This window comes from Histoplasma capsulatum, genomic scaffold, assembly GCF_000149585.1.
Source record: "Histoplasma capsulatum NAm1 scaffold_3 genomic scaffold, whole genome shotgun sequence".
Taxonomy (NCBI): Eukaryota; Fungi; Ascomycota; class Eurotiomycetes; order Onygenales; family Ajellomycetaceae; genus Histoplasma; species Histoplasma mississippiense.
This window is the reverse complement of record NW_001813980.1, coordinates 1,945,441-1,971,440: the sequence shown is the minus strand read 5'-3', so window position 1 is coordinate 1,971,440 and position 26,000 is coordinate 1,945,441. Positions and strand designations below refer to the sequence as shown.

The following is a 26,000-nucleotide window of genomic DNA, read 5'->3' as shown; positions in this document are numbered from 1 at the left end:
AAAACGATACCCTTTTGAGGAACAATTCTGGTCTGTATCATCTTGATATTGTAATAATTGTCGACCGATGAACTGGGTCGTGATTGTTGAAGGCTCTCAAAGAATTTCTAAGGCTCCCCCGCAACAGCCCAAAGTCAAGATCGTTGACCTCAAGTGGGTTTGACATCACGTGCCAACGCGTATTCATTTCATCCAAACACGAAAACTTCCCCAGCCTGAAGAGACTATCAATCTCAAACATCTTCCCTGTTGGCGACGAATTGTTCCATCCGGTAACTTGATCCAGCGTCCCTAAGAGCCCCCCTACAAAAAACCAGCAGCGAGATGACTCTATGACAAGGCATAATTTAAAAGATCACCTGTCTTGGCTGTTGAACATTGGACCGCTGATACCTCCGTTGATACCACAAGCACAAACCGCAGGTGGAAACAGTGTTACAAGACAAAAGGTTGCCAGTTTCGGAAATCCCTTAGATGTGGTGCATACTGCCAATGACGCGGTGACATCGGTCTTACAACCCATACAACACGATCTTCATCCTCAGCATGCAACGGTTGAGGAGGCGGATATCGGGTTTGAGCTATCGGATGTGGACATGGCCCGGCTTCAATGTGCTCCACTATCTTCAACGAAGCCGCGCATGCTGAGTAGCATCAAGCAGAGATTTCCAGCTTTGCCGGGCAGGTCTAATATGCTGAAAGAAAAGCATAGCTTTCCTGGGAACAGCGAGCCTCGTTCTGGAGCTAAGAAGAATAGTTTGTTATCCCCACGAACTAGATCTAACTCCTAACTGTACTTGTGCTGACCATTGAATTAGCTAGGCGTACTTCCCCATCGCAAAGCAGTCCAAGATTCCTGCCTCGTCAATCAACCTACCCTGGCGATTCCAAATTTTCTGGCAAACATGTTGATTCCATAGACCTAACGGGTGACCAAGGCCTCCATACGTCGTCATCGGGGACTGTTGAAACATTTGGAGAGCCGCTACGGATATGGAGAGAGGATTATGCATCTCGCCCCGAGCCATTGAGCAACCGTGGAATGAAACGAAAAAGCGATGACTATGAGGCAGACCTAAAAATACCAACAGATCCAATATCGCAGAGCTCGCAGGGATCCCAAGTAACTCCGGATAAAAAAGAGCCGTGCGATTTTGCTTCTAGTTCAAGCCATGGCAAGTCGGCTAAGAAATCTTTATTGGATCCGTTATCGGCTATTGGTGACTCAGAAGGCGAAGACGACGGTATTGATCTTTTCCGCACTGACAACGATAAAGATTACCGATCTCCCCCATACTCATTCAGTAGTCATGACCTATACCCAAAACTAGCTAAACAGAAAGAGGGTTGGCAGGGACCAATCAACTCCAAGAAGTCATCCCCGCGTGACCGAACGAGTCCAAGGAGTTCTGGACGTCGACCATCAACAATTGCTTCTCCTGTCCAACAGCATACTCCTATATCGAATGTGCAGGCACCGGAAGACCGCGGCAATGGCTTAGGGAGCTCTATCTCCCGTAGTACTTCCAGCTGTCGAGGAAGCCAGAATCCCGCCTTGGCCAGTTTTCTCGCGCTTCCTCCTGGCTTTATTGAAAATCTTCTTGAAAAGTTTAAAGCTGACCGTTCCAGAAACGCAGAAATGGCATATCAGCGGGCTATGGATGCTATGGATGCTTCTGATTTGATTGAGGAAAATAAGATATTGAATTCTAAGATTGGGGCTCTTGACAACCTCCAAAAACGACAAAAAGCATACACTTTATTGCAGGAAAAGCAGGAGAAACTTAAGCAACGGATAATTCAATTTGCTGAACGAGCAACGATTCTGCCGGATGCATCTAGTGATGTCGACAAAGCTCGAAAACTTGCACTGGAGCGCCAGGAACAGGAGGCTAAACTAGTCGAATTAATCGAGCAATCCGGGATCCTGAAAAATGAAAGCGGGGCAGCTATCAATGGTACTAGGCCTCCAGCTCATGAAATTCTAATCACAGGAACCCAATTTCCAAATAAATGCACAGACAATGTTATAATGACCTTCGAGCCCCAAAAGTCACCTCCAAATATCTCCCATCCGCCATCGCAATCTTTTCCGCAAACGTTTACGAAACCCAAAACTCCTACAAAGTGTAACCCCAAAACCTCAACGTTTGGTGGCAACGATGGCGAGTATATACTAGACAAAGACGATCTCTTTTCTCGGAATATGGGAACGCCCGTCGCTTCGGAAATGGTAGATTTTGACAATGACACTGATGATTTTGATATGCTCGAAGTAGCGGAACATTTCGAGAATCAATGGTCTGGGCCTGTACGCAATATTTCATTCGGAGGTCCGGCCATGCGGCATGAAACAACATCTTCTGCTAAGAATCCCGCACCCGAATTATTACAACATCCGTGGTCTAAAGATGTCAAGCACGCATTACTACATCGTTTTCAGCTGAATGGATTCCGCCCTAACCAATTAGAAGCCATCAATGCAACGTTAAGTGGGAAGGATGCGTTTGTTTTGATGCCAACCGGAGGCGGAAAGTCTCTATGTTACCAATTACCTTCTGTCATCCAGAGCGGCACCACAAAAGGAGTTACAGTTGTTATATCTCCTCTTTTGAGTTTGATGGAAGACCAGGTTGCTCATTTGAAGCGACTACATATCCAGGCATTCCTTTTAAACGGTGATGTGAGCAGAGAAGGAAAGAAGGTGATATATGGTGCCCTCCGCAATGCTAGGGTCGAACATCTCATACAGTTGCTCTACGTCACACCTGAGATGGTGAACAAGAATGGGGCATTACTAGATATCCTAAGTCATTTGCACAGCCGACATAAATTGGCGCGCATTGTTATTGACGAAGCTCATTGTGTAAGCCAATGGGGTCATGATTTCCGCCCTGATTACAAGGAATTAGGAAACACTAGAACGAGATTTCCGGGAATCCCACTCATGGCACTTACCGCTACCGCCACAGAAAATGTTAAGGTTGACGTTATCCACAATCTCGGTATGCGTGACGCCGAAGTATTCGTCCAGTCTTTCAATCGGCCGAATCTGATATACGAGGTCCGTCAGAAGCCGAAAGGCACAAATGTAGTTGACGGCATAGCCGAAACAATCAAGACATCATATAATGGTCAAGCGGGCATAATATATTGCTTATCCAGACAAAGTTGTGAGAGGGTGGCTGAACAACTTCGCGAGACGCATAAGATAAATGCGGCCCATTACCATGCTGGCCTTCCCGCCGAGGACCGAATATCGATTCAAACGGATTGGCAATCTGGAAAATGCAGCGTCATCGTGGCCACAATTGCTTTTGGAATGGGTATCGACAAACCAGATGTTCGTTTCGTTATCCACCACTCGATGCCTAAAAGCTTGGAGGGGTATTATCAAGAAACTGGGCGAGCTGGCCGCGATGGCAAAAGGTCAGGCTGTTACCTGTATTATGGCTTTCAAGACACAGCAACCATACGCAATATGATCGACAAAGGGGAGGGAAGTAACGAGCAGAAAAGCCGCCAGCGTCAGATGCTCCGTCACGTTGTTCAGTTTTGTGAAAACAGGAGTGATTGTCGACGAGTACAGATCCTCGCCTACTTTAACGAAAAGTTTAAAAAAGAAAACTGTAATCGCTCCTGCGACAACTGTAAAGCGGGCTTGACTTTTGAAGACCGAGATTTCACGGATCTCGCTGCTTCTGCTGTGAAGCTTGTTGGACGTCTCGCGGACCGAAAGGTGACTACTTTGTATTGTGTAGATTTGTTCAGGGGCGCCACGAGGAAATTTTCGGATCCAGCAGATAAATGCTTTCCCGAATTTGGCATTGGAGCTGACCTAGATCGCGGTGACGTCCAGCGACTGTTTTCCCATTTGCTATGTGAAGAAGTCTTGAGGGAAGAAAATGTTATCAACAATGCGCATTTTGCCACTCAATATGTACAACTTGGAGAAAAGGCCGCTGAGTTTCTCTCCCGACGTCACCGGCTAATGATTCCGATTCGCGTTTCGCCTAATAGCAAGACTACTCAGAAATCCAAGCCTACCGCAAAAAGAAATCGTGGCACCGGAGTCCGTGCTGTTGGGAATGAATATCCAGCGTCCACAAATGTTTCGTCCCCGATCCAAGAATCGTTGCAGCGACGCCAGCGTGGACGAAGATATACAGGCCCGGATGTGCTCGAAGATGAGGATGAAAGCGATGGTTTCGAACCGATACGCGATGCCGGACTACAGCGTCGGTCATCTGGTCGAGATTTGGGACCTCCAATCACCAATGATGGAAAAATATCTCAGCTTGACCCTCTCCAGAGCATCATCGTGGACGAGTTTATGTTTTATGCCAAGAATACCTGTCATGATGTATGTTACGTTTCGTGTTAAAATCCATCCGCCTTCTCAAGTCGTGCTGACTCTGTCATAGATAATGATGAAGAAGTCTCTTCGCAATCAGCCATTTCCTGATGCTATATTGCGTGAAATGGCCATCAGCTTGCCACGAAGTATGTACCTCCAATGCCAACATGACAGGCATAGGTTCCTAACTTACCACAGATAAATCTCAACTGCTCAAAATTCCCAACATTGACCCTGACAAAGTCGATCGGTATGGAGACCAGTTTCTTCGCCTAATCCGACGAGCCGAAGATCGATATCAGGAACTTCTAGCAGAGAGAGATCGAGATGGATCTCCGGTTCCCGATCCAAATCATGAAAATGTCATCAATATCAGTAGCGGTTCTGAATTTGGCTCAGGGGAAGATTTTGATGATCGTATTGATGATACCCCAGCTACAGGTGCCCCGATTTTGGAGAGAAGTTCTTTCTTCGAACAAGACGAAGAAGTAGCCGCATTCAATGCCCGCAGTAAGTTGACTTTACCAGGTCCTGTTTGACTCTCAATCAATTCTGCTGCTGATATTGCTTTTCGACAGTGTCTCAACTCGAGCCCACACGGAACTCCGGTCTCACAACTAATGCTTCTACCAGGCAGACGTACCGCTCATCAAAACGAGGACCCGGTTCATATAACAAATACGGTATTGGTTCATTTCGTGGGAAGAATACGAAATCTCGAGCAGGCTTTGGAGCGGGAGGCGGTACTAGTACTTCAAGTAAAAAGCCTGGAAAGTTTCGTTCCAAAAGGAATTCCCAATCTTCGTCTTCGCATCCAACAAGACGCCAAGGCAGCCGCTCAGGCTCCGGCTCCGGCTCCCGTTATGGTGGCATCGGCATGATGCCTACGTAGATTGAATTATTCACCAATTTGGCGTCAACTATACTCCAACTCTCTCTTGTTCCCCCGCTCGTCTCTTCCCATTATTTTGGTGGATTTTCTGAATAATTCCCTTCGTCTTTCAATTCACTGATTGGAGGGGAATATGAAGGTGACCTGTCCACATTTTTGCAAGGTGCTCTCTTCGGTTTATTTTGACCCAATTTATCGACTTTACCTAGGGCGAGACAGACGGGTTAACAGGCTCCCAACAAGATCATATTCCACAGGACCAGCTGATTGAAGGAGTAACGATTATTGTTACGCAGCACGCGTCATTATTATTTATTCATGATACCCTAACATGATCCTATCTATACATCCCTAGATTCCCACTTTTATTTTTATATTTCCCTTTTTATTAATGCCTGATGTACATTCATAGTGCGTAATATCTTTGTGTTGAATAAAAGTACCGCTCCTTTGCTAGCTCAAGCTGATTGGTAGTGGAAATTAATGGCAGCAAGCAAACTGATATCTCATGGACACGTCGCCCTTAAGGTACTTGGAGTGCCCAATGATGGCAAAGAGTGAATCTCGTTCGCCTTCCGTTCAGCTCAACCTCACCAGACTAATGCTAATTCAAGTGTATTTTAACGAGATATCGCGGGTATCTCCATGAGGACTAACACAAAAATAGGAAACTGCTTTAAAATACCTAGCAGCACAGACCTCCCTTAGTCAGATGTAAATTGCAAAAATATCGAACAAGAGATGAACAGAGCCTGAGGGGCCCCAGGAATATTTTTTTTTTGGAAAAAAAAAAAAAAAAAAAAAAAAAAAAAAAAAAAAAAAAAAAAAAAAAAATTCCTAAGACTCACAGCGCCGCCAATAATAAACAATCTCTCCTCTTCCTGCTGTGCCCACTGTGCGATTTTGCTCGCACTCTGCGATAGAGCGTTCCGATTACTATTCGGACCGGCAACACAGTATAATTCAAAAACAGGCGTGATCCATGCGAGCGCGTTCATGGAATTTGTCGTCCTATGTTCGACTCTAACGTGCGCATGCTTCGCATGAACACTTGAGTGAAGAGAGTGGTAGATAGATAAGAGCCTGGGAAATGAATGACACGTCCATTTTATTAGTTATTGCGGTGTCAAACCTAGCTGGTTTTTTATTCCTGCTTGGTAAATAACGTAAATGGAAAGGTGATGTATAGATTTAGTTATGTATGTACAAACCTGCGTCTCCCCAGAGTTGTTGAGAAGTCTGGATAATATGAGGCCATAGAAAATTGAACATTTGCTTTTGATTTGTAGAGAAAATGTCGCAGGACGGTTCCAGGAACAATATCTGTTGTGGTAGGCCGACCCTTTTCAATCGCTGCCTTGATAATGTCGATGCTGCCATTTTTCGTCATTCGCTAGTACACTAGTCAGTTTCCTACTATGCTTCTTGGATGATGGTTGAAAGGGGTCCTAAATGGAAATAAGGGTTGATTACCTCCACTACAGAATCACGCATCTCTCGAAGTACATAAAAACTTTCCTTATCTGCGCTGATTAAGATGATAGCAACGGAATCGTCTTTGTTCGTGTCCTGGTTTGCAGTATGGTTCCCATCGTCACGTAGATCAAGAAAGCTGACATACATGTACAGATAACCACTGCTATTAAAACCCGGAAGGCAAACAGGGATCCAGCTGTCTCCGCCACCAGCTTTGACACCATCTGCTTCAAAAATCATGTTAAATATCAATCGTAGGTCTCCTGGGTGTAACGAGTGCTTCTTTGGTCTGATCACGCTCACAAGCCGCCCTCCCGCGACGACAAGCCCGTATAATAGGCTATCAGCCCTTGTCTTTAAAAGGCTGTTGTTTATTGTTTGTCTATGAGATTTTCGGATTTTGAGGCATTCAAGAGCGGAGAGCAATGTCGATGGGGAGCCCCTAGTGAAACTATCGGCTAACGACGAGAGAAGAGGCTCCGTTCCCTGCAGAGGGCGGCGTAAATCAGTCGATGGCCGGACAGAAAATAAGCGATTTAGACTTGGAAGTGTCAACGTCGATAAAATTTGCATATATAAAGCCTCCAGTTGCATCCTTAGCTGGATATCGTTCTCGAAAAGGCGACTGATAGCAACTAGATACAATGGCCCCTGCAATAAAATGACAATCCTTACTTTCCCAACTGAGAAGCTCTTGAGGGAGTCTCCAGATTCCTCATAAAAAGATATGATCGTTTGAATAATGCCAATATAGTCGGAAATCAGCCCACTATCGCCGTGTCTTGTGTATATTGGCTTTCCTGCCTGTGACAAAATAAGGAAATGCTTCCTTTTCTGCTTCCATGCTTCGACAACATGTGCTATGACATGTCAGTGCTCATTCTAAGCTCGAGAAGAATCTTACAGGTCATTTAAAGGCTTTACCTGAATTGGAGTCATCTGGCTCCACTTCGTCGATAGCATCGAACTCATTTTCGAAATCATAGTCCACTTCATCGTCCTCAGACTCCAACAAGTCTGGTTTTCCTGTGTTCTCTCCACCCTCAGGCCATGAGAAATCTTTGCCTCCAATTACGGGAAAGTCGCCGAAAAGGCTCATGTCATCGGAGGTTTCGCCGCTTGGGACGAAGCTCCGTACACTTATAGAATCACCAGCATCGCTTCCCCTGCGACTTCTCAAATGGGTGCCGCTCAGCCTGTGACCTACAGTCACTCCAGTGGTGATTTTCACACCTGATGATAAAGGTGGCTCCCTGGAACCGTCGGAGGGGTTCTGAGTATTGATATCTGTTAAGGACAAAGCAGTTGTAGGTTTCGACTGTAGATTATGTTTTGAAGAGGGCCTTATTTTCGAAGGACACCCTGCTACACTCACTTGTTTGTCGAGACCGACGATATTGGGTCGAGGAGGGAGCGCCGGGGGAACTTCTGCGTTCTCTCCGCCACTTCCAGAAGAAGTTGTATCTGTAGTGTTCTGTGGTGGAGCTGGAATGCCCAAGGACAAGCTTCCCTCGTCGCTACCTAGCAGCTTATCATCTTTCTTCTTCGAATCCATATGTGGTCATCTATTTCGCGATGGAGAGTTGAGGGTCATACGAGGAGCATTTTGCAAGCGCAGCCTAACCGCACCTGGTTGCAGAGAGCAGGTTCTTGTGGCATACGTGCATCAAATAGATATTAGATATAAAGATCCCCCTTATATCTGAATAAACAGGGTATATTGCTCTTCGAGTGGTGGCGAAGGGAGTTGCAGTGTGATGTCAGCGAAGGGAGCCGCTCTGGTGTTTAGGCGTGGAAATCAAGCATCAACAACATCCAGATAAAACATAAATACTTGGCTTCTTTCTCCAAACTTACCCTCCGTCGATTCCACAACAAAAACCTCTCCTTGTAAAGGATGATGGTCAACCTATTCCCTAATACAGCTTTTCCACTTCGGCACAATGAGCCTTGATCCGGGCGACCTAACACGGTCCTCGTCTCCATCCGGCTCTGAGGCATCGCAGCCGAAATCCCGAGCTCAAGCAGTGGATCGTATGTCGCTCACCCCCGCAGAGGTGGATTTTTGCTCACCTTTTCGTGATCACAGAAATACATATAAAGGATAAAAACTACCGCCGTTATGCCGCCAGCGTTGACCGAGCTCTATCCTTGTTTGACACTGCTCTCCAGGAATGGGCAGACTACATCTCGTTCCTAAGTCGGTTGTTGAAGGTATATTCACGCTTCGTTTAGTCTTTGGCTGCGAATGCTCAACTCCTCTTCTAAATAGGCTCTACAATCTCATCCGCCATCTCTACCCATCATTCCAAGCAAAACAATTGTTGCGCGAAGATTGGCGCAATGTCTCAATCCTTCGCTCCCATCTGGAGTTCACCAGAAAGCCCTGGAGGTCTACGGCTATATATTCTCCATCCTTGAGGTAAAGTCTCTATATTCATAGAATCTCCGAAAGCTACATACTGAGAATTAATTCCTTTTAGCCAGATCGCCTGTCCCGAGATCTTGCACTCTACCTACCCGGAATTGCCCCCACACTATCTTTCGCATCGTTGACCGTTCGACCGCTTTTTCTCTCCTTGGTTGAGGCCTATATAGTTGATTTGGACCCGTCAGCACTCCGCCCAGCATTAAAATCCATTATCCTAGCGTTACTTCCAGGGCTAGAGGAGGAAACAAGTGAAGATTTCGAAGCCGCTATAAGGATAGTGAACAAATTTCGGACAATAAATCTCAGGGAAGACTCTTTGTCAGATTCGAATGACGACACTAGCAGCCAATACTTCTGGCAATGCCTCTTCCTCGCCTCCATAACTAACCCAAGTCGGAGACTTGGTGTGCTTGCATATTTGAATCGCTATCTTCCTAAGCTTGGTGGAACAAGCCCATGGTTGATAGACTCGGAAAGCGGCAAAGCAGATAGAGGCTCTAGCTTACTCTCAATAGCAGACTCCATTATTATGCCAGAGCCGGGGCTACTAATTCGATGCTTTGCGACGGGTCTTGCTGATGATCAGCTTCTTGTGCAGAGAAACTTCTTAGATCTTCTTGTTACTCATTTACCCCTTCATTCTCCCGTATTACAAAATCGGGCCACTCCAAATGACCTCGAGATTTTAGTTGCGGCAGCCGCCGGCGTGGTGACAAGAAGAGATATGAGTTTGAATCGCCGTCTCTGGTCATGGTTTTTAGGCCCGGAAACGTCAAACGGCGCGCAAGAACTTAGTCTTGGTGAAGCAGAGCCGCAGTTATCTTCGGGACATGAGGCAAGCCGTGTCTTTGATTACGAAAATGCGAAGTTCCAGTACTTCACTCGTTTCGGCCTAAAACCCCTTGTTCAAAGCATCAAGACGATGATAAATCGCAATTCTCTTCATCCTCCAGAAAGAGCAAAGCCGCTCAAGATATCACTGTCTTTGATGGATCGCTGGGAAGTGGGAGAACTAGTTGTTCCAGCAATATTCCTCCCAGTTATGCGTAGCGTTCAACAATATGAACAACTAGCGTCTTCAACTTCGAATTTCGAAGAGGTTTTTAGAAGTGCAAGTGCTTTTTTCGACGGAGTTGAAAGCAGCTTGATATTCTCTGAGCTCCTTTCCCTTGTTCATGTTGATCCGTCGGGCATTCAAACTCGATCTGGCCGTGCCATAAAAGACCTTAAGCTCGCGAATTTTATTATCTCCCGTTTCAATCTGGGGGAGGAGGAAATACTCATTTCCCACATCCCGTTATTGTTGTTAGCGCTGCTTGTTAAAATGAGGGTTATTTCGTCAAATACTGAGGGTGGATTTGATCATCAAAACATTCAGTCCGCAGCACTGAACGAGACTTCACTGATCGTCAAGCACCTCTTGGAATTGATTCCAGAAAGAGTATTTTACGATGGAATTGTGATAGATCCAACTCGACATGATCAGCCTCTTGGGGAATTCCCCGACATTGCCAGCCCAGAGATTATCAAGTCGATAATTGGGTTCTACAAGACAATCAAAGCAAATCTCAAATTACCGCCATTGCCCTTCTCATACCGTGATATAGGCGAGTTACTTCTCCGAGAAGCCCAGTTTCTGGTGCTGGCTGAGTTAGAATCGGAGAACCCCTCCCACTTGAAAGAACGGGTGAACATATTTTTATCCCTCCTCAATAAGATCCGCAAATCCCAAATCGTTAAAAACGGGAGACTCTTCTCAACCATGTATCACAAACTTCTCTCTAAGTCTACTGAAAAGTTACCTTTTGTTATGATTTCATCGATGTGCTCTATTGTGACGACTCTTTACTCGATCCACGTACCCGGATTCTATATTTCTTATCAACAGGTATCCGATATTATCCCGCCATTAGTTCAGAAACTTTGGGCCTTTCTCTCGCCCTTGAGTCCCAAATTTCACGTGGAATCGGTTCGATGTCTCTGGCTGTTGCATTCCGTGACATGGCAAAATCATTTGGTTGAAGCATCCATTGCATCAATCATGGTTGGTGCCGAGGGGTTCAATTCATCGCATCTTACAACGATAGAGGAAACTGAAAAGTTTGTAGTCCTATGGAATCATAGCCAGCAAATTAGCGTTGATCCTTCAACTTTGCGCTCTATTACCGACTACCACTCACACAGCGGTGGCTTAAGAGATCCGAAATCTATTTACCAGTCCTCCATGCTCGATCGCCCGTTATTTCTCGTATTGGATTTGCTATCGGGAGTTGTCAGCGAAGCTTCGCTGGTGGTCAAGGAATGGATTTCGGATCTTTCATCTCTATACAAGTAGGTCTAGAACGTTGATTTTCCAATCTTTTGTTAACGTTAAAGTTGACCATCCAACTTTAGGGTATTTGACATAATAATTTCAAAACTTACCGATCTTTCATACTTCATGGCATCGGATCTAGAAGACACATCCCAGTATCGCCATCCCACAGAGCATGGGGAAGCAAATCAATGCCGATATCTTTTCGAGACTGCTTCCGGAGTGATATCCTCGTTGAGTCGGATGGGATGGTCTATATTAATGACGAACACCGTTGCAGGACTTGATAAATGCCGCAAAAGCTCTGACACTGATGGTAAGTTCGGCCATATCAAATATCGGATTTCGGAGTTAACAGTGTTACTTTCAGATGATTCCCAGCGCCTAAGTATTCAAGCCACTTTAATACGCCTTTCTATTCAAGCCCTCTCGTCTTGTATAACGGCCACCAGGGAGCCGCATTCGGAAGAAGAGCGGATGCAATTGGCAGCTTTTACCGTAATGCGCCAGCTTCTAAGTGGACCAGGCGCTGGGCAGCTCGTTGAAATGGAATTGGACAACTTCCTAATCGACCAGTTATTCTTCTCCTTGGACCACAAAAGGAGTAGTCTCCAGCCTGTCATGATCGACACCTTGCTAGCCGCGTTGAAAATTCGATTCACTCCTGGATCCTTAGAGCCTCACGTTCCTTCGTCTGTTACTCGAAGGAAAGCTTCTCTCGATGCTCTTTCAAATATCTCACGTATATCGCTAACTGGCGAGAAATCCGAAAAAGAGCTCCGAGGAGGTGTAGCTCCATTACCATCACCACAACTATTACAATGTTTGCTAAAAGGGCTTAGCTCCACCTCCTCGCAGAATGCAGTGCAAAAATGGGTCAAACTTCTTGTGGAATGCCTACCATTGTACTCTGGTACCATTTTCCAAATCTTGCTGACGTTGGTAGAATGTTTGTGTCAACGGATAATTGCCTCGTATAATGAACTCCAGCTTTTGTTCAAACAATCCGATGGATCTATTGGGGAGCGTTCAGAGTATGTTACCATGGCTCTGCTTGGGGGATTGGAGAACTGTATTGCAGTGGCTCATGAACGCTTAATTCTCGAGGAAGAGAGTGTTTCTCCCGTGAAAAGCCCAGACCAGCCTCAGGGATTTTTTGGAAACATGGTTTCCGGTGTGTTCGCTTCGGAAGGAAACCATTCTAGGAGCGCTACTGCTAATGACAGATTGACTGTTCTGCTTTGCTTTCAAGATACTGTCCGCTTGTGTTGCTCAATCTGGTCGTGGGGCAACGTTCGACGTTCTAACAACTCTCAGGACCCCGAATCAATTTCTTCTTTTCAGTATACCTCGTTGAGAATGAGAAACCGATCGCGGCATATCTTAGAGCATCTATTTAATGCTGAAGCCTTGGATTGTTTAGAGACATTAGTCCAGTTGTGGCACGATGCAGTAACGGCAGATGACACGGCAGGAGCCCGATCAGTGTTTAATCTACTTCATACACTAGATGGGTCACGACCCAAAGTAACCATCCCAGCCATATTCAATTCCATATACAGCCGAACCGACCCAACTGCGCTGGAGCCTAGCCGCAAGTCGGTTATGACATCCAGGCTATCCGAGGCTGACTTAGTTTCATTTCTCGTGACATATGCTAGATCACTAGATGATGATGTGTTGGACGAGATATGGGCAGACTGCACCACTTTCCTTCGTGATGTATTAGCGAACCCGTTCCCACATCGACACATCTTGCCACGGTTGATGGAGTTTGGTGCAGTCTTGGGTGAAAAGATGGATCGGACTAATTTTGGTGACGACCGGCGAGCGAGGAAAGACCTCGGAGTAAGTTGCAATGCAGCCATGTTTCCTCCAAGTTTAGTCGAAGCTCACTGATATCTGCAGGATTTGTTGCTGCGCCTCCTTACGGCGATACTTACTAGCAAACCATTAGGCTCATCGCAAGAGCCCATCGCGGCATCGCGACAGCTAGCGGACAGCGAGCGAGCGTCAAGGCCTTCTTCCAAAGGCCAGCAGCTCATTGGACCTGACGATACAGTTGGAATCCTCGCATCAGTGATGCCCGCGTTAGTTACGACTCTGGGAGAATCAGACAGGATATCCACTGCAATGTCGAATATATCAGCGAACATAATAGCACCACTATTTCATTCAAGACTGTTTCCGCAAAATGTGAACAAAAGCATCCTCGACCTCCTCCAACAAATGTCAAAGATTCCTGGTGCCTCGAAGTACTGGCGGAAAGATATGGGCGACGCCTTCAACGACACCAAATTCTTCACGACGAAGGTCGGGCTTGTACAGACGCATTGGCTTGATCTGATTCATCATTGGGTCCTGACTGATAAAGACCGATTGCCTGACGTTTACTCTCGCTTATCGACCCCAACATCTGCCGGGATAATGTTCGGCGTAGGTGCTGCAGCTGCGCGACTTGAGGCTGACCGCAAAGCTCAGTTGAATTTACGGCGAGTGGCGTTATTCATATTAGCTGCAGACGAAGATCATTTCGCTACCGAACTCGCAAATGTCCACCAAAAGCTCGAAGACCTCCTAATGGCCACCCACATATCTTCACCTTCTTCCGTGACTCGAGCGGAAGTATATATGGTCCTCAGAGCACTAGTTTTGAAGACTTCTACCATCCACCTTGCACCCTTTTGGCCGATTGTAAACAGGGAACTCCAAGATGCGATTTCAGCCATTGGCCCAGGCCAGCAGGTGGAGACGTATAACCCTTACTCGCTCTTGCAAGCTTGTAAGCTTCTTGAAACTCTACTTCTCATTGCTCCCGATGAATTCCAGCTTCAGGAATGGCTATTTGTTACAGATACCATCGATGCGGTCTATCCACCAGACCAGTGGGAATCTGTCGCTCTCGCTGACTCGATCGCGCAAAGTCTGGGTACAACCACAAGAAGAGACAGTTTTGACCGCTCGACAAGTAATGGTCTTGGGAATGGTAATGGAAATGATGGTGATGACAATAGTCGCCGTCAGGGATATAAAAATGCGTGGCTTAATTCCGAACTGAGTCGGGAGACTGCCAAAGATGAGATAGTTGACAAGGTGCTCAAGCCGTTCTTCGATCGGTTGAGTATATATGCATTTGAGAGCACGTATAGCTTAGGGGCTCCTGATTTGAAATGTTTCAAGGACGATCTGCTGGCAGACCTATTTAATGAGTTCACAATGGCAAATTAAAGTGGAGCGCTTGCGGGCGCATTCAAGTTGTTTTCCTGTGTATAATTCCCAATTTAATATCATTTCTTGTGCTCCATTCATTTATTTATGCACTAGGTTCTAAACAGCCTAACCCTTTTATTTAAAGGATGCGGGAACTGGCTATCTAAAAAGGAAAAGAAAACCATGCCATTGGCACTCATGCCTGAACTAAAAACCACATGGTCTACGAATGCTCATCTTTAGTGCTCATAAAAACAGAATATATAGAAGCAGTCAATGCTGCTCTTAGGTTATAACTTATGAAATTGATCAAGGAGTAGGAAAAATATGGGGCTCTCAAAAAGGATAGAAAAGCCATTAATATAGAAGTCACATAGCCCTTCTTTATCATTTATATAATTTCTGATATCTTCTCATTCTCTTTCACAGATATCAAGTAGTACTCTCTGTCTCAATTTCCACTCAAGTCTCATCGCCCTGATAAATACTCAGAGTCAGCCTGAGAAAGAGCAGAAATATTTATTCCCCCGCCCGAATTGATATCATCACCAACTGTTTAGAATTTCCTGAGATGGCTGCCTTGTGTATGCAACAAGAGTGATTATTGAAAGGTGAAAATGAGAAGATCTGAAGTCACATATTGAATTCAGTAACTAATGGGCGGGCATCTATAAATGAAAATAACTAGACCATTCAACAATTTTCTGTGATTTGATATTCTTCCTGACATCTTTGCATAAAACAACCACATGGAAATTTCGTGCCTCGCTCATTTTCGTATGGGAAAACCCTGGCGGTGGCGTTGGATTCACGAATGTACCATGTATATGTACTTCGATGCCTTGTAGGAATGACAGCTCTCCGGATGTCACTGTACTTTGTCAAATCCGTCTAAATACAACTAGCCACGAATCAAGGGTTGCATTTAGGCGCAATTTCAAACAAAAGGCAAAACAATGAAATGTCCGAAGACAAAATATAACAAGAAATAAAAGTTCTTGAAAATACTTCTTCCTTTCGCTCGTTGTTGATGAGTCTTGGTCAAACTATCAATCCCTCCCTAATTGTTCCAACTCTTCCTCGAAGAAATTATACGAGAGTTTTCCAAAGAATCCTCCGAAACCCCGGCTTCAACCCTTCCCAACCACGCAGCCAAAGTCGCCTTTTCTTCAACAGAGGCGACGCCTATCTTATATCTCACGGCATTGTGGATGTTTGTGTGTCTTTTCTGCGGTCCCTTTGTTAAAACCTCTGCCAGTGTCAATGCCTTCAACACGAGCGATGTCTCCTTTTTTCCGCCGTACCCTTTCCTCACCTCTCATCCGCCCATCGCTGCGCGTGCCCTTTTCAACAACCAGCCGACTGCTGAATAGCAGCACTAGTGCAGAGTCAGGAACTTTACCGGTACAAAAACCTGTAGGAGCTTTCAGAGGAGGGTAAGTTATTAGTGAACTACCAAGTGGTAGGGAATGAAGATTTGGCTAACACGGTAGAATTGAACGGAATAACAGACTATTCGGCTTCCTCTTTGGCACTGCGGTAGCGGGCACGTCGGTATATTACTATATTCTGGATGAATATAGAGTGTCGAATGAGATGTTGACGGAAGACATCTACGTACGTTACTGCATTTGAAAGAAAAAAAAAAAAAATTCAAGATACCCCCCGTTGCACAATAAAGAGCATAAACACCGTCTTGGTGTTCAGATTTTGTCTTCAACTCCTTAATTCCATACATCTCCCATGCTGCGGTTAATCCTTTTCAATCCTTTCATGATTACGTTGGGAATACAATGAAAGACGGATGGAGGATAGACGGAAATAAAAAGAAGCGAAAGATGTTTCAATTCATAATTTAGACATGGAGAAATGGAATGGGACTCCTCTTTGCTAAAACTAGAACTAGATGCGAGTTGCGAGATGGATGTTTTGTTACTCCCAAAGCCATAAGAGGAGGAAGATTTATGAACGCTCTATTACTGCCGCTTTTAAACTAATATCTCTTGTCATCTTCTCCTTTTGTTTTCTTTTGTCCTCGTGCACAATCTGCCCTCATACCAGTTATTCTTTGGAGACTGACGATTTTCCCCTCATCACCTTGCGTGTTGTCATATGGGGATTGTATTATAGGCTTTGCAAGCCGCGACGAAACGCCTGAACGCCTACGTGACCGATTTAGAGACCAAGATGGACCAATTGCAGAAAAAGAAGTGATACACTGACGAGGAATGGTTTCTCGACGAATGTATTCCTGCTTTTGTAATGGCCAGATATGGTTTTTGACGAATCATTCCGCTTTCATATTTTTTTTGATATATGCTTGGGATCAATTTCGGAGACTTTGAATATGCGTCCTTTCAAGAGGCATATGGTTTATATTCCATGTCTGCATTCGGCTTTGCAATTAGCTCTTTTACTTAGCTCGTCATCCCTATTTGCACGATACCAAAAATGTTCCTAGAAACTAGTAACTTTCATTTTGTTCTAGGGCCAATACAATATATCGCTTTTTCCGTTTCTCTAGTATCAAGCTTAGATGGGAGACAATTACTGATCCATGGTATTACCATTGCTTCTTTATATCTCCTCCTACCCCAGGGGAGGAAAGGAATACTAATTACACAGCCCAATTTCAATATACCGAGGAACGACATGTGCATCTGGAGCGTTCAAGAAAATGTAAAGACGTTAGACGCTGTTCGACCCACAACATTTGGGCCAGAACATGCCAGGATTCAGCTGTAGGCAGCTGCATATCGGGGTTTCTTTTATTTTGCATGCATATAAATTTCCTATTCCATAGTTGGACGAAAAGTGCCAGGTTTGGATTTTAAGTACGGCGGCTAAAGAAAGTAGCGGGGGGCAAAATTAGACGCGCGGCTAAGTATGTATCCGAGACTATCAACCTTCACCATCAATACACTTAGAACATAATCTTTCTATAGGGTGCTACCTGAATATTCTCGCGGTCCTCTGATACACAATGTCGTTGAATAAAATAGAAATCCTCCCTACCTCATCCTCGCACCTCACTCCTGGCTGGGCGTACGTCCCAGACACCCGCTATGGCAGTTTTACTGACAATGGGAGGGCTACTGGGAGGGCTTCTGGGGCTCGAAAACGAGCCGTACGTGACCTGGGAGTCATAGGAAGGGCAGAGGCGTCATCTTCAAGACAAAACACCGCTACTCTAAGGCATATTGCGGAACTTGATCGAGAAAATCATAAAGATACCTATATTCCGATTCCGACAAAGCAGAAGAGCGCGATAGCGAAAGGTTAGCTAGATCGAAGCTCCCTCTTGTTACTTTTTTTTCTTCAAACCCCTTTTGTGCATTTGAAGTATTTCTACCCGTAGGGAAGAATGAAGAAAACGAAATGATACACCAGCTAATATTCAGAAAAAATCACGGCAGACAAACCCAGAGGCAAAACGACATCCAACGTCCGCCGTATCCTCCTATCCCAAAAGACCTTCAAAAATTACCTAGATGACGAGGAAGCTGCGCTAGCCCAAGCCCAATCTCACAGCCCAGCAGCAGGACAACTATCTTCGACAACTACAACTGCCACTGCTCGCTCTACACCTCTGAAATCCAGTAAATCCGGCACCACACGAACATCATCCCATCCAGCAACAGCAACACCCAATAAGACAGGTAGTACTACAGGCCAACCCTCCGAACCACCCAACGTAGCCTCTTCCCGCTCTTCCACCTCCGCCATACAGAAACCACAACCAAACCAACAACTAATCGCCTCAAATTATGATAACGATCCTCTTCTCCACTCATACATTCCCTCTGCCCCCTCTGAAAGACTGATGCAACTGCTCCTCGCAGAGCCACCGCTGTCATACAACGCCTCCCTTGCAACGGTAGCCCCACCGGACTGTGGGACGGGGACACCAGCAGTTTCTAAACCACCACGTCACTTTTGTAGCATATGTGGCTATTGGGGCAGAGTGAAATGTATCAAGTGCCGCGTGCGGGTGTGTGGGTTGGAGTGTTATCGCATCCACGAAGAAACCAGGTGTGATCGGTTTTATGCCTAGAGAGAGCCGGGTGCGTTGCTACTGAACGTACTGAGTGAAACATCTCTTCTCTGTGAGAGCAACGCTCTCTAATTCCGTATGGCGCTGCTTATAACATATGTCAGCACAACGTGGTCTACAAGATACAGCAATGGAGCGCAAATGTCCGGGAATGACTGGCCTCTAGAGGAAGGCTCCATGTACACATTCATACTATGCCCTCTTCCACTTGTATATCTATGGCGCGGTCCATGTCCAACACTGAACTGGGAACTTGAGACATAAGATTTTCCCTGCTTTCTCTGTGTTTAGACCCTTCATGATTGCTATGGGATTAATGGCTTGAGAAACCACCAGCCCAGTCTGGTAAGATTGGGCAACTACGGGGATAGTTCTAGGCCGGGTTATTTAGGTACTATTAATAATCAGTGGGTTGGTTATTAAAATATGCATGGGCTATGAGGGGTGAAGGCCGGCAGGACCTCGGATCGGAGGTTAGGAAATTCTACTCTGGAGAATGTGAAACCACGTTATCTCCTTAGGATATGGGGAGGGGAAAGGACCAGAGAAGCTGTCGTTAACAGCATAGAGGCGTGGAAAATACGAGCCGTGGAGATTGAGGGGTTCGCATTACGACAGTATTCGTTTTGATTACTAGTCCACTGTCTGGAGCAATATGGACGAAGCGTTATGATGTTAGAAAGACCCTGAGAACGTGAGTGAGACGGCTAAGCGAGATCTGCAGGGGAATAAGAAAATACACTGTATTAGCTTCTTGATATGGTATAATATATACATTTAAGAAAGACCCGACGCAATAGTCCATGCTAAGACATGGACGAATTAAAAATTTTATGTATCCCATGTCTAAACCTAAGAATGCACTGTTCATCGCACGCATTCACTGCCAGACCCAATAAAAGGCTTAACACTTCATATTTATCCCCATCCTCAACTCCCCCTCCCGAATCTCAAACATGAGCTGCACGCCCACAAATAGACTCAAACATGCGGCGATAAGATATACCAGCCCACCCAGGCTACCCACAATCCCACTCACAAGCCCCTTTAAGCCGTCAAGCCCCAGCGCAAACCCAACAAGATTCGCCGCCATCATCGGTAAGATGTTAAAGACCGTGCCCGCGCCACACAGCACGCGATACGCCGTCGGCCGGTCGCGCCATTTATGTGCAGGGAATAATGTTGTGCCGATTATTTCAGGCAGCACGAAGAGGGTGATGAGCCAACCCCACATGAGCAGGCGGAGGTTGATGTCGTGCCACAGCGCGACAAAAGTGAAAACGAGGAGGAAATTGAGGAGACTGCGCGCTTTGGCAAGGATGGGAGAAGTCAGACCACTATCGCGGTTGACGTTGCTTGTACCAGTTCTGGCGCATCTATCACCACCGCCACCTAGGGGCACATATAGATATCTGACGATCCACCGGTTGAAAGAGCGGTGCCAACCACGCCAGAAGGCGAGAGCCGAGTAGTTGTCTGACATACAGCGGACCATGTTTTCGGGAGGATCAACGCCGTCTATAAGTGCCCAAAGACGAGCGAAGCGCCAGGGCAACAGCAGTTTAAGCCAGATGTGGTGCAGGTTGAAATAACCTAACATACTGAGTTGGAAAGGAGTGTAGACAGACCAGTTTGGGGAGGATTTGGAAATGGCGACAACGTAGATGTAGTGTATGATTACTTCCATGCTAAGGAGGGCGAGGAGGAAACGAATTCCGTAGAGAATAGTACGGGTTTTAGTTATTGAGGCGGATGGGTAGCGTTGTTGTGAGATGTAGTCGTTGAAAGTGACGATGGGACCAGTAAGGTAGAGGGGAGAGTAGAGAGCGTAGGCGACGTAGTTTGTGAAGTTGAACGCGCTTCGATGGGCAGGGATAGACACACGATCGCGCTCAGACAGGGCGGAGGGGTCAAGTTGTTTCTTCTTTTGCGCGTTAGGGAGGGGCCCAGAGTTTGTATTCTACTAGAAAGGGGATGCCATACCTCCACAGGACTCGCTGCTCGATAATCAAGGCTCCAATAATAATCAAGATTAAAGCTTATAAGCCTAAGTACCGTGAGGTTGAAAAGAATGTCCCATCTTGGGATCAAACCGCCACAGCTGTCTAGCCATTTCCCGAAGGAAACTAGCACATTAACTTGCCCTGTAGTTGAGGCAGAAGATGTCCAAGTAAGCATTCTCGCTAAGTTTACATAGGGATATCCATTGGACAATTCATTCGCGAATAATATCCCAATGTTAAACACCCATGTCGCAACTGGAATCCTGTTCCTTGGTAATTTTGTCGCAATATTATAATTAATGGTGAGAATTGCCAGAACCTTGAGAGCTGAAAACCCGTGCAAGGCAGCAATAAATACCAAGGCAAAGTAATAATCAAAGATCACTCTCCGTTTCAGGCGCAAGTCGGCAGTCACTGAATCATATCCGGTGATCGCATCGTCTTTGATTTTACTAGATTGAGGAGAGCGCGAATTCGTGCTTGTTGAAGGGAAAAAGGTATCTATTGCTCTCCGGATTAAAGGATGGATCACCAAGAGCAGGAAAAGATAGGGGATGTTATCGCGAAAGGTCCCATATTGTGAGTCGGAATTGTCCTGCACGGGACAGTCAGTTATAAGTTTCGAAGAGGAATATGGTCTCTCGTTCCGTTTAGCAGTCAAAGAGGTATAATGTACTCACGACTTTCCGGCCCATAAGCCAGCCATCGTCTAAAAGATGCGAGTATTTCGAATACATCGGGTGAGACTCTTAAACGCAGTGGACGAGCCAAATTAGCATACAACCAATCCGGCCTACCTCAAAAGCCTCAAAGAACCTCCGCCTACCAAAACAAGGAAAGAAGCAAGGCAACTTCTCAAATCTACAAACTCACCCTTCGAAACATCATAGGCAGCCTTAAACATCATTGGCAGCGCAATAAGTAACACGACATAATAGACATAAAACTCGACTGTTTTCCAACGCGGCGGGGACGTCGTTAGCGAACGGCCAGAAAAACCACCTTCCCGGACTTCTCCCAATTGTGTATGTGTCTGCATTTTCGTCCGCACCCCGCTTCCGCTCTCAGGCTCCTTCGAGTCCGTCTGTCCCAACACTCCATTATCCGCAGCGGTTGCTCGGGATTCGCTGGCAAGGAGGGCCTTTAGCGGCGTGTTCGACGAGGTTGTGAAACGCGTGTCAAGTGTATCTAGGGAGTAGAGCCTGCAGAACCAGTGGAGGAGACCCATACTTTCAACAATTGGCGATAAATTCGGTATTCAGCACAACCGCTAGGGAAGTGAGGAGTCAACTGAGGATACGGACTATTGTTCGAGTTTGGATATTTCACAATGGGAGACAAGTTTATCCCGACATGGTTTCTGCTTTTAGGGAATACTTTTCATCGAGCATCTTTAGCAGCTAGATGCCCTCAAGCAAAGGAAATTGTTTGTCGCGTAGTCCAAAGTTCTGTAGCTTCGCTGAACCTTGAAGTGGTGAGGTTGAATTGGCACGTGATTGGCCGAAGGCTCAGGGGTCGTCTCAAAGCTGTATGCTAGCAAGTAAAAGCAATCTATACATTGAGGTCTACTCAGGTCTAATAATTTATAACGATGCTGAAAAGAATCTAAATATATCAACAGGGCCTTAATGAATGATATAGGGGTGGAAATCCAGGCTGATTCTTCGAAGACAGGACCAGACAACTCTCTCATCCATCATTACTATCCCTAAAGCGCCCCGAGCAAAACAAGTTCCAAACCCACAAAACTCCTCTCAACCGTCGTTCTTCACTTCTCAGCACCGGCCGTCATCTAGACTGTCGCGAATGTCCATCGATAATAATAAGATTTCGAGAGAAAGTACCTAACACGTTCGTAGAAACTTTCCAACCACATCGTGTATTCCTGGTTCCCATACGTAGTGCGCCCGCCGTGGTTATACATCTCAATTTCCTTCCTCAGGTCATCGTAGCACTCTGCAGCACCGATGTCGTTGTTCCCATGATTGTTGATCAACTTCAGCGAAAAACTAACCTCTTTGATACTGTCGAGCTTGCCACATTTGGCTCTGATGTTTCCAAGTCCATTATGTGTCATCCAGACCGGCTTGCATGTTCACGCGGCAAAGTTGACGGCGTAGGGCCTGCTGGCATCCCAGAGTGCATTTTCGCCAAAAAAAATTGTGTTCAGCGGCAACGTTCATGTTGGTATCCACCTCCGTTGCTGTTGGTTTTATGAGAAGTGCGGATGCCAGGGCGGCGGCGAAGTCACAGCGCGAAATGAAAATCCATTGTTAGGATATTATTATAAGATGTGCTTGGAAGTAAGAGTTGAATTTGTGGATGGACTTCGTGTGTACAAAAGACGATGAAGAGGTATTGACGTGTGGCGCTCTTTTCGATGTGTGGTCTCCCTTTTCGCTAGATAGAGGTACAGTACAAAAAGAACCACTATATAAGCGTCCCTGATCCATTCCGGCTCAGCTACGGAGTATACCACAGCGAGAGAGGCCTCATCATTGTAACATCCAACCTCGTAAGCCCCATCTTGGAAAATTGAGAGAATATCTTTTTCCTTTTCTTCAACATAGCTCTTATTAACGCGATTATTGCGATGTCCATCAAGCTCACCGCTCAGGATCGGACGCAATTTGAACTATGTCCAGGTCAACATCCGCAACCCGCTCTACAAGTCGATTTCAGCTCGATCCCACTTACACTGTTTTTCATACTCGACGGCAATCACAAGGTCAAGATAATTTGACGAAAACGACGTGGTCATGATCCCGACTCCGAACTTTAGTCCCAGCTCGCACGCACCCACTCGTCCCCTCCTGATCCCCATTCACACCCTCCAACCCCTATCATCTCACTACGAAAATAGTCAATATTTCTCGGGTTCAGAGTGGCGTCTCTCGAACTCATCCCTCTTCTCCTGGCTTAACGGGGGCGGTAAAATGGCCTTATCCGGATTGAACCACAACTCCCTTGAAACCTTGCTTCCATCGACGCCGTCATATTCAGCTTTACTCGCCATCTCGGAAGGCATTCGACGTAGGCATGCAGCGATTAGGTTGGGGGTTAACCCAACCGCATCTACGACATCGCGATCAGCAGTCAGCGAGCGTAGAACCCCGTCCTTACCTAGTGCTACGCAGCCCTGGAGTGTGGAGTCGAGTTTGAGATTTTTGAGAACGGCGCTGAATTCCCGTTGGTCAGGGTCTGTGAAGTACCAGGAAGGTTTGCAGCATCCGCCTTCTTTTTGCTGTTCCATGATTCAATCTGCTATTTATTTTGCGCTTTCTGTGTTTTTCTTGGAAGGAGGAGGTGGGATGTTGCTTTGTTTTTGTTTTTTATGTCGATTTACTTCGATTTATCAATAAACGTGGCGATGGCTGTTGTTCCACGAGCCAGGAATAGTGCAAAGGTGGTTTTCTGCCGAAAATTACAGCTTACAGTTATATATAGGCGGTGAGGTACCTCCGGCGCAATGGATGCCCCTCGCTGGCAGAGCTTCGTGAAACTTGTTATTTTGGTGGATCCGGTAACCCAGTCTGGAGAGTGTCGCTGCGAAGCTGAAATCTGGTAAATCTTTAAGTAAATTGTGCCGCAGTGTGATCATTACCATTAAAATCTACCCCTGAATCAGCGCTCTAGCTCCGGTAACTTGTATACGTTTCCTTCAAGGAGCACGCCAAACAAAGCCGTTGCTTTATGATGATCAGTTTAGGTGGACTTTTCAATTCAATTGATCACTATTAAACCTTCGCAACGGAGTTTGCAGGATTCCAGATGTCAATGTGAGGAATGACTGGAGAAAAGGATGATGACCTTTTATCCGCGAACCAAACAATCCGTCCCGGTATAACTTCTCAGTTCAGCAAAGAAAGTGAAAAGATTGATCTGGCGCAAGTATTTATCACAATAAGCGTGTCTGTCCACAGCTATTCTCTTGTTGTAGTAGTACAGATCATTCCCAACATGGAAGAGAGCTGAATCAGATCAATTACAGAGAATCTGCAATGATGGGCTGCGCACAATCCATGCTGATGATTGTGAAACGAGGGTCCAGAGACGGCAAATGCGTTTAGTATCATTTATAGAGAGGGCGTTTCAAATGGCGCGCAACCAGGCAAAGAACTCCCCCCGACTTGCAAAGAAGTTTCGTGTGCAATGACTCTGCCCCACAACCTCGTAGATCGAACCATCCAATGCAGAAATTCCCCTAAATAAGTAATAAAGCTTCCGTAATTGTGCAATTGGTTGTAGTATTTCGGCAGCAATGGCACCAAAGCAATAAAACGATGGTGGTGCGGAAGCTCCTCCTCACCATTCTTTTTTTTGGCTCCAGTGAACATTGTTCCTCAACGTGTTCATTGCTATTCTACCATATGCTCCCCTTGTCATCTCAGTTGGCGCCATCACTAGGTTGGGGAAAGGGACAGGCACTGTCGAAATTCCTGAATGTCCCATGGGGAAAACCCAAGATTCACCACATTCCTCGTATGCCATATCCATTCATCTGCATGAATTAGCTGAGAACGATCAGTGGTCGTCATAATTTACCCGTGCAGTGGAGCTGATTGTGACATCCAACAATTGAAAAGGAATTTTGCATATCGCATCCCTGACTTTAGAGGTTGAGATGTCACGGCCCAGAGGACTTCTGGCGTGCGGACATTGAGGCCCTGAACTGTAAGTGCGAATAGAATCCAGATCAGACAGCGTCAAAGGATAGTAATGGGCCTGGTTGATACGATGGGATTAATTTTCGTTCTATACTTTGTATCATCATCATGGGCTTTATTGTTTGCCCAAGGCTGTGAAACTGGCCACGAAGAAAAACACAGCCCAAAGCGAAAGAGATTTTAGGTGAATATTGAAAATATATAAAACCCCCTCTGCTCGACTGCATGAACTATCAAGCGCAGACAGACAGAGCAACATCAAGCCGTAGCGAAATCTGAGACATTTACCTTAAAATGTTCACATCTCCATCAATCACTAATCAAAATGCGCAGTTACATCTCCCTGTGGAGTATTCTCTCTTCATGCGGCCCTCCCACGGGAAAGTGAAAAAAAGAAAAAGAAAAATCATAGTTGAAGGGGAAGGAAAAAGCAATTCATACCAAAAACGAAATGTCCCACCCACAAGTCCACTACCACCACCACCTGCAGATCACAGTTGCTTGGGCGCAATGAAAGGTTCTCTCGGCGCTGAGGAATGGACCGTGCGCGGAGAGGTTCACGGATTGTCTGCCGGATTGCTGGCTCCGACTATTAC

The 26,000-nt window shown here is 45.9% G+C and overlaps 6 protein-coding genes across 6 annotated transcripts; 3 read left to right on the top strand and 3 right to left on the bottom strand.

Annotated features, from left to right (window-relative positions):
- Positions 1 to 332: 332 nt before the first annotated feature.
- HCAG_03727 (predicted protein) lies at positions 333 to 5,249 on the top strand (the record flags this gene model as incomplete). The annotated part of the gene is made up of 5 exons (XM_001541579.1): positions 333 to 756; positions 819 to 4,363; positions 4,425 to 4,503; positions 4,556 to 4,867; positions 4,936 to 5,249. 5 exons carry the CDS (start codon positions 333 to 335, stop codon positions 5,247 to 5,249), a joined length of 4,674 nt encoding a protein of 1,557 aa, XP_001541629.1.
- A 676-nt stretch (positions 5,250 to 5,925) lies between these two features.
- Positions 5,926 to 8,280, bottom strand: HCAG_03726 (conserved hypothetical protein; the record flags this gene model as incomplete). The annotated part of the gene is made up of 6 exons (XM_001541578.1): positions 5,926 to 5,934; positions 6,098 to 6,332; positions 6,461 to 6,642; positions 6,723 to 7,211; positions 7,401 to 7,585; positions 7,650 to 8,280. 6 exons carry the CDS (start codon positions 8,278 to 8,280, stop codon positions 5,926 to 5,928), a joined length of 1,731 nt encoding a protein of 576 aa, XP_001541628.1.
- A 388-nt stretch (positions 8,281 to 8,668) lies between these two features.
- HCAG_03725 (protein dopey) lies at positions 8,669 to 14,698 on the top strand (the record flags this gene model as incomplete). Its single annotated transcript, XM_001541577.1, has 9 exons — positions 8,669 to 8,759; positions 8,815 to 8,939; positions 8,998 to 9,147; positions 9,209 to 11,487; positions 11,551 to 11,786; positions 11,841 to 12,644; positions 12,894 to 13,068; positions 13,132 to 13,318; positions 13,379 to 14,698. The coding sequence occupies 9 exons, from the start codon at positions 8,669 to 8,671 to the stop codon at positions 14,696 to 14,698; spliced, it is 5,367 nt and encodes a 1,788-aa protein (XP_001541627.1).
- A 444-nt stretch (positions 14,699 to 15,142) lies between these two features.
- HCAG_03724 (predicted protein) lies at positions 15,143 to 17,334 on the bottom strand (the record flags this gene model as incomplete). Its single annotated transcript, XM_001541576.1, has 6 exons — positions 15,143 to 15,157; positions 15,409 to 15,551; positions 15,996 to 16,094; positions 16,343 to 16,403; positions 16,761 to 16,834; positions 17,322 to 17,334. The coding sequence occupies 6 exons, from the start codon at positions 17,332 to 17,334 to the stop codon at positions 15,143 to 15,145; spliced, it is 405 nt and encodes a 134-aa protein (XP_001541626.1).
- A 329-nt stretch (positions 17,335 to 17,663) lies between these two features.
- On the top strand, positions 17,664 to 19,364 carry HCAG_03723 (predicted protein; the record flags this gene model as incomplete). Its single annotated transcript, XM_001541575.1, has 4 exons — positions 17,664 to 17,958; positions 18,097 to 18,712; positions 18,839 to 18,913; positions 19,193 to 19,364. 4 exons carry the CDS (start codon positions 17,664 to 17,666, stop codon positions 19,362 to 19,364), a joined length of 1,158 nt encoding a protein of 385 aa, XP_001541625.1.
- Positions 19,365 to 19,638: 274 nt separating this feature from the next.
- Positions 19,639 to 23,498, bottom strand: HCAG_03722 (conserved hypothetical protein; the record flags this gene model as incomplete). Its single annotated transcript, XM_001541574.1, has 8 exons — positions 19,639 to 20,327; positions 20,466 to 20,694; positions 20,790 to 21,332; positions 21,418 to 21,446; positions 21,611 to 21,939; positions 22,582 to 22,746; positions 23,348 to 23,372; positions 23,435 to 23,498. The coding sequence occupies 8 exons, from the start codon at positions 23,496 to 23,498 to the stop codon at positions 19,639 to 19,641; spliced, it is 2,073 nt and encodes a 690-aa protein (XP_001541624.1).
- Positions 23,499 to 26,000: the final 2,502 nt, after the last annotated feature.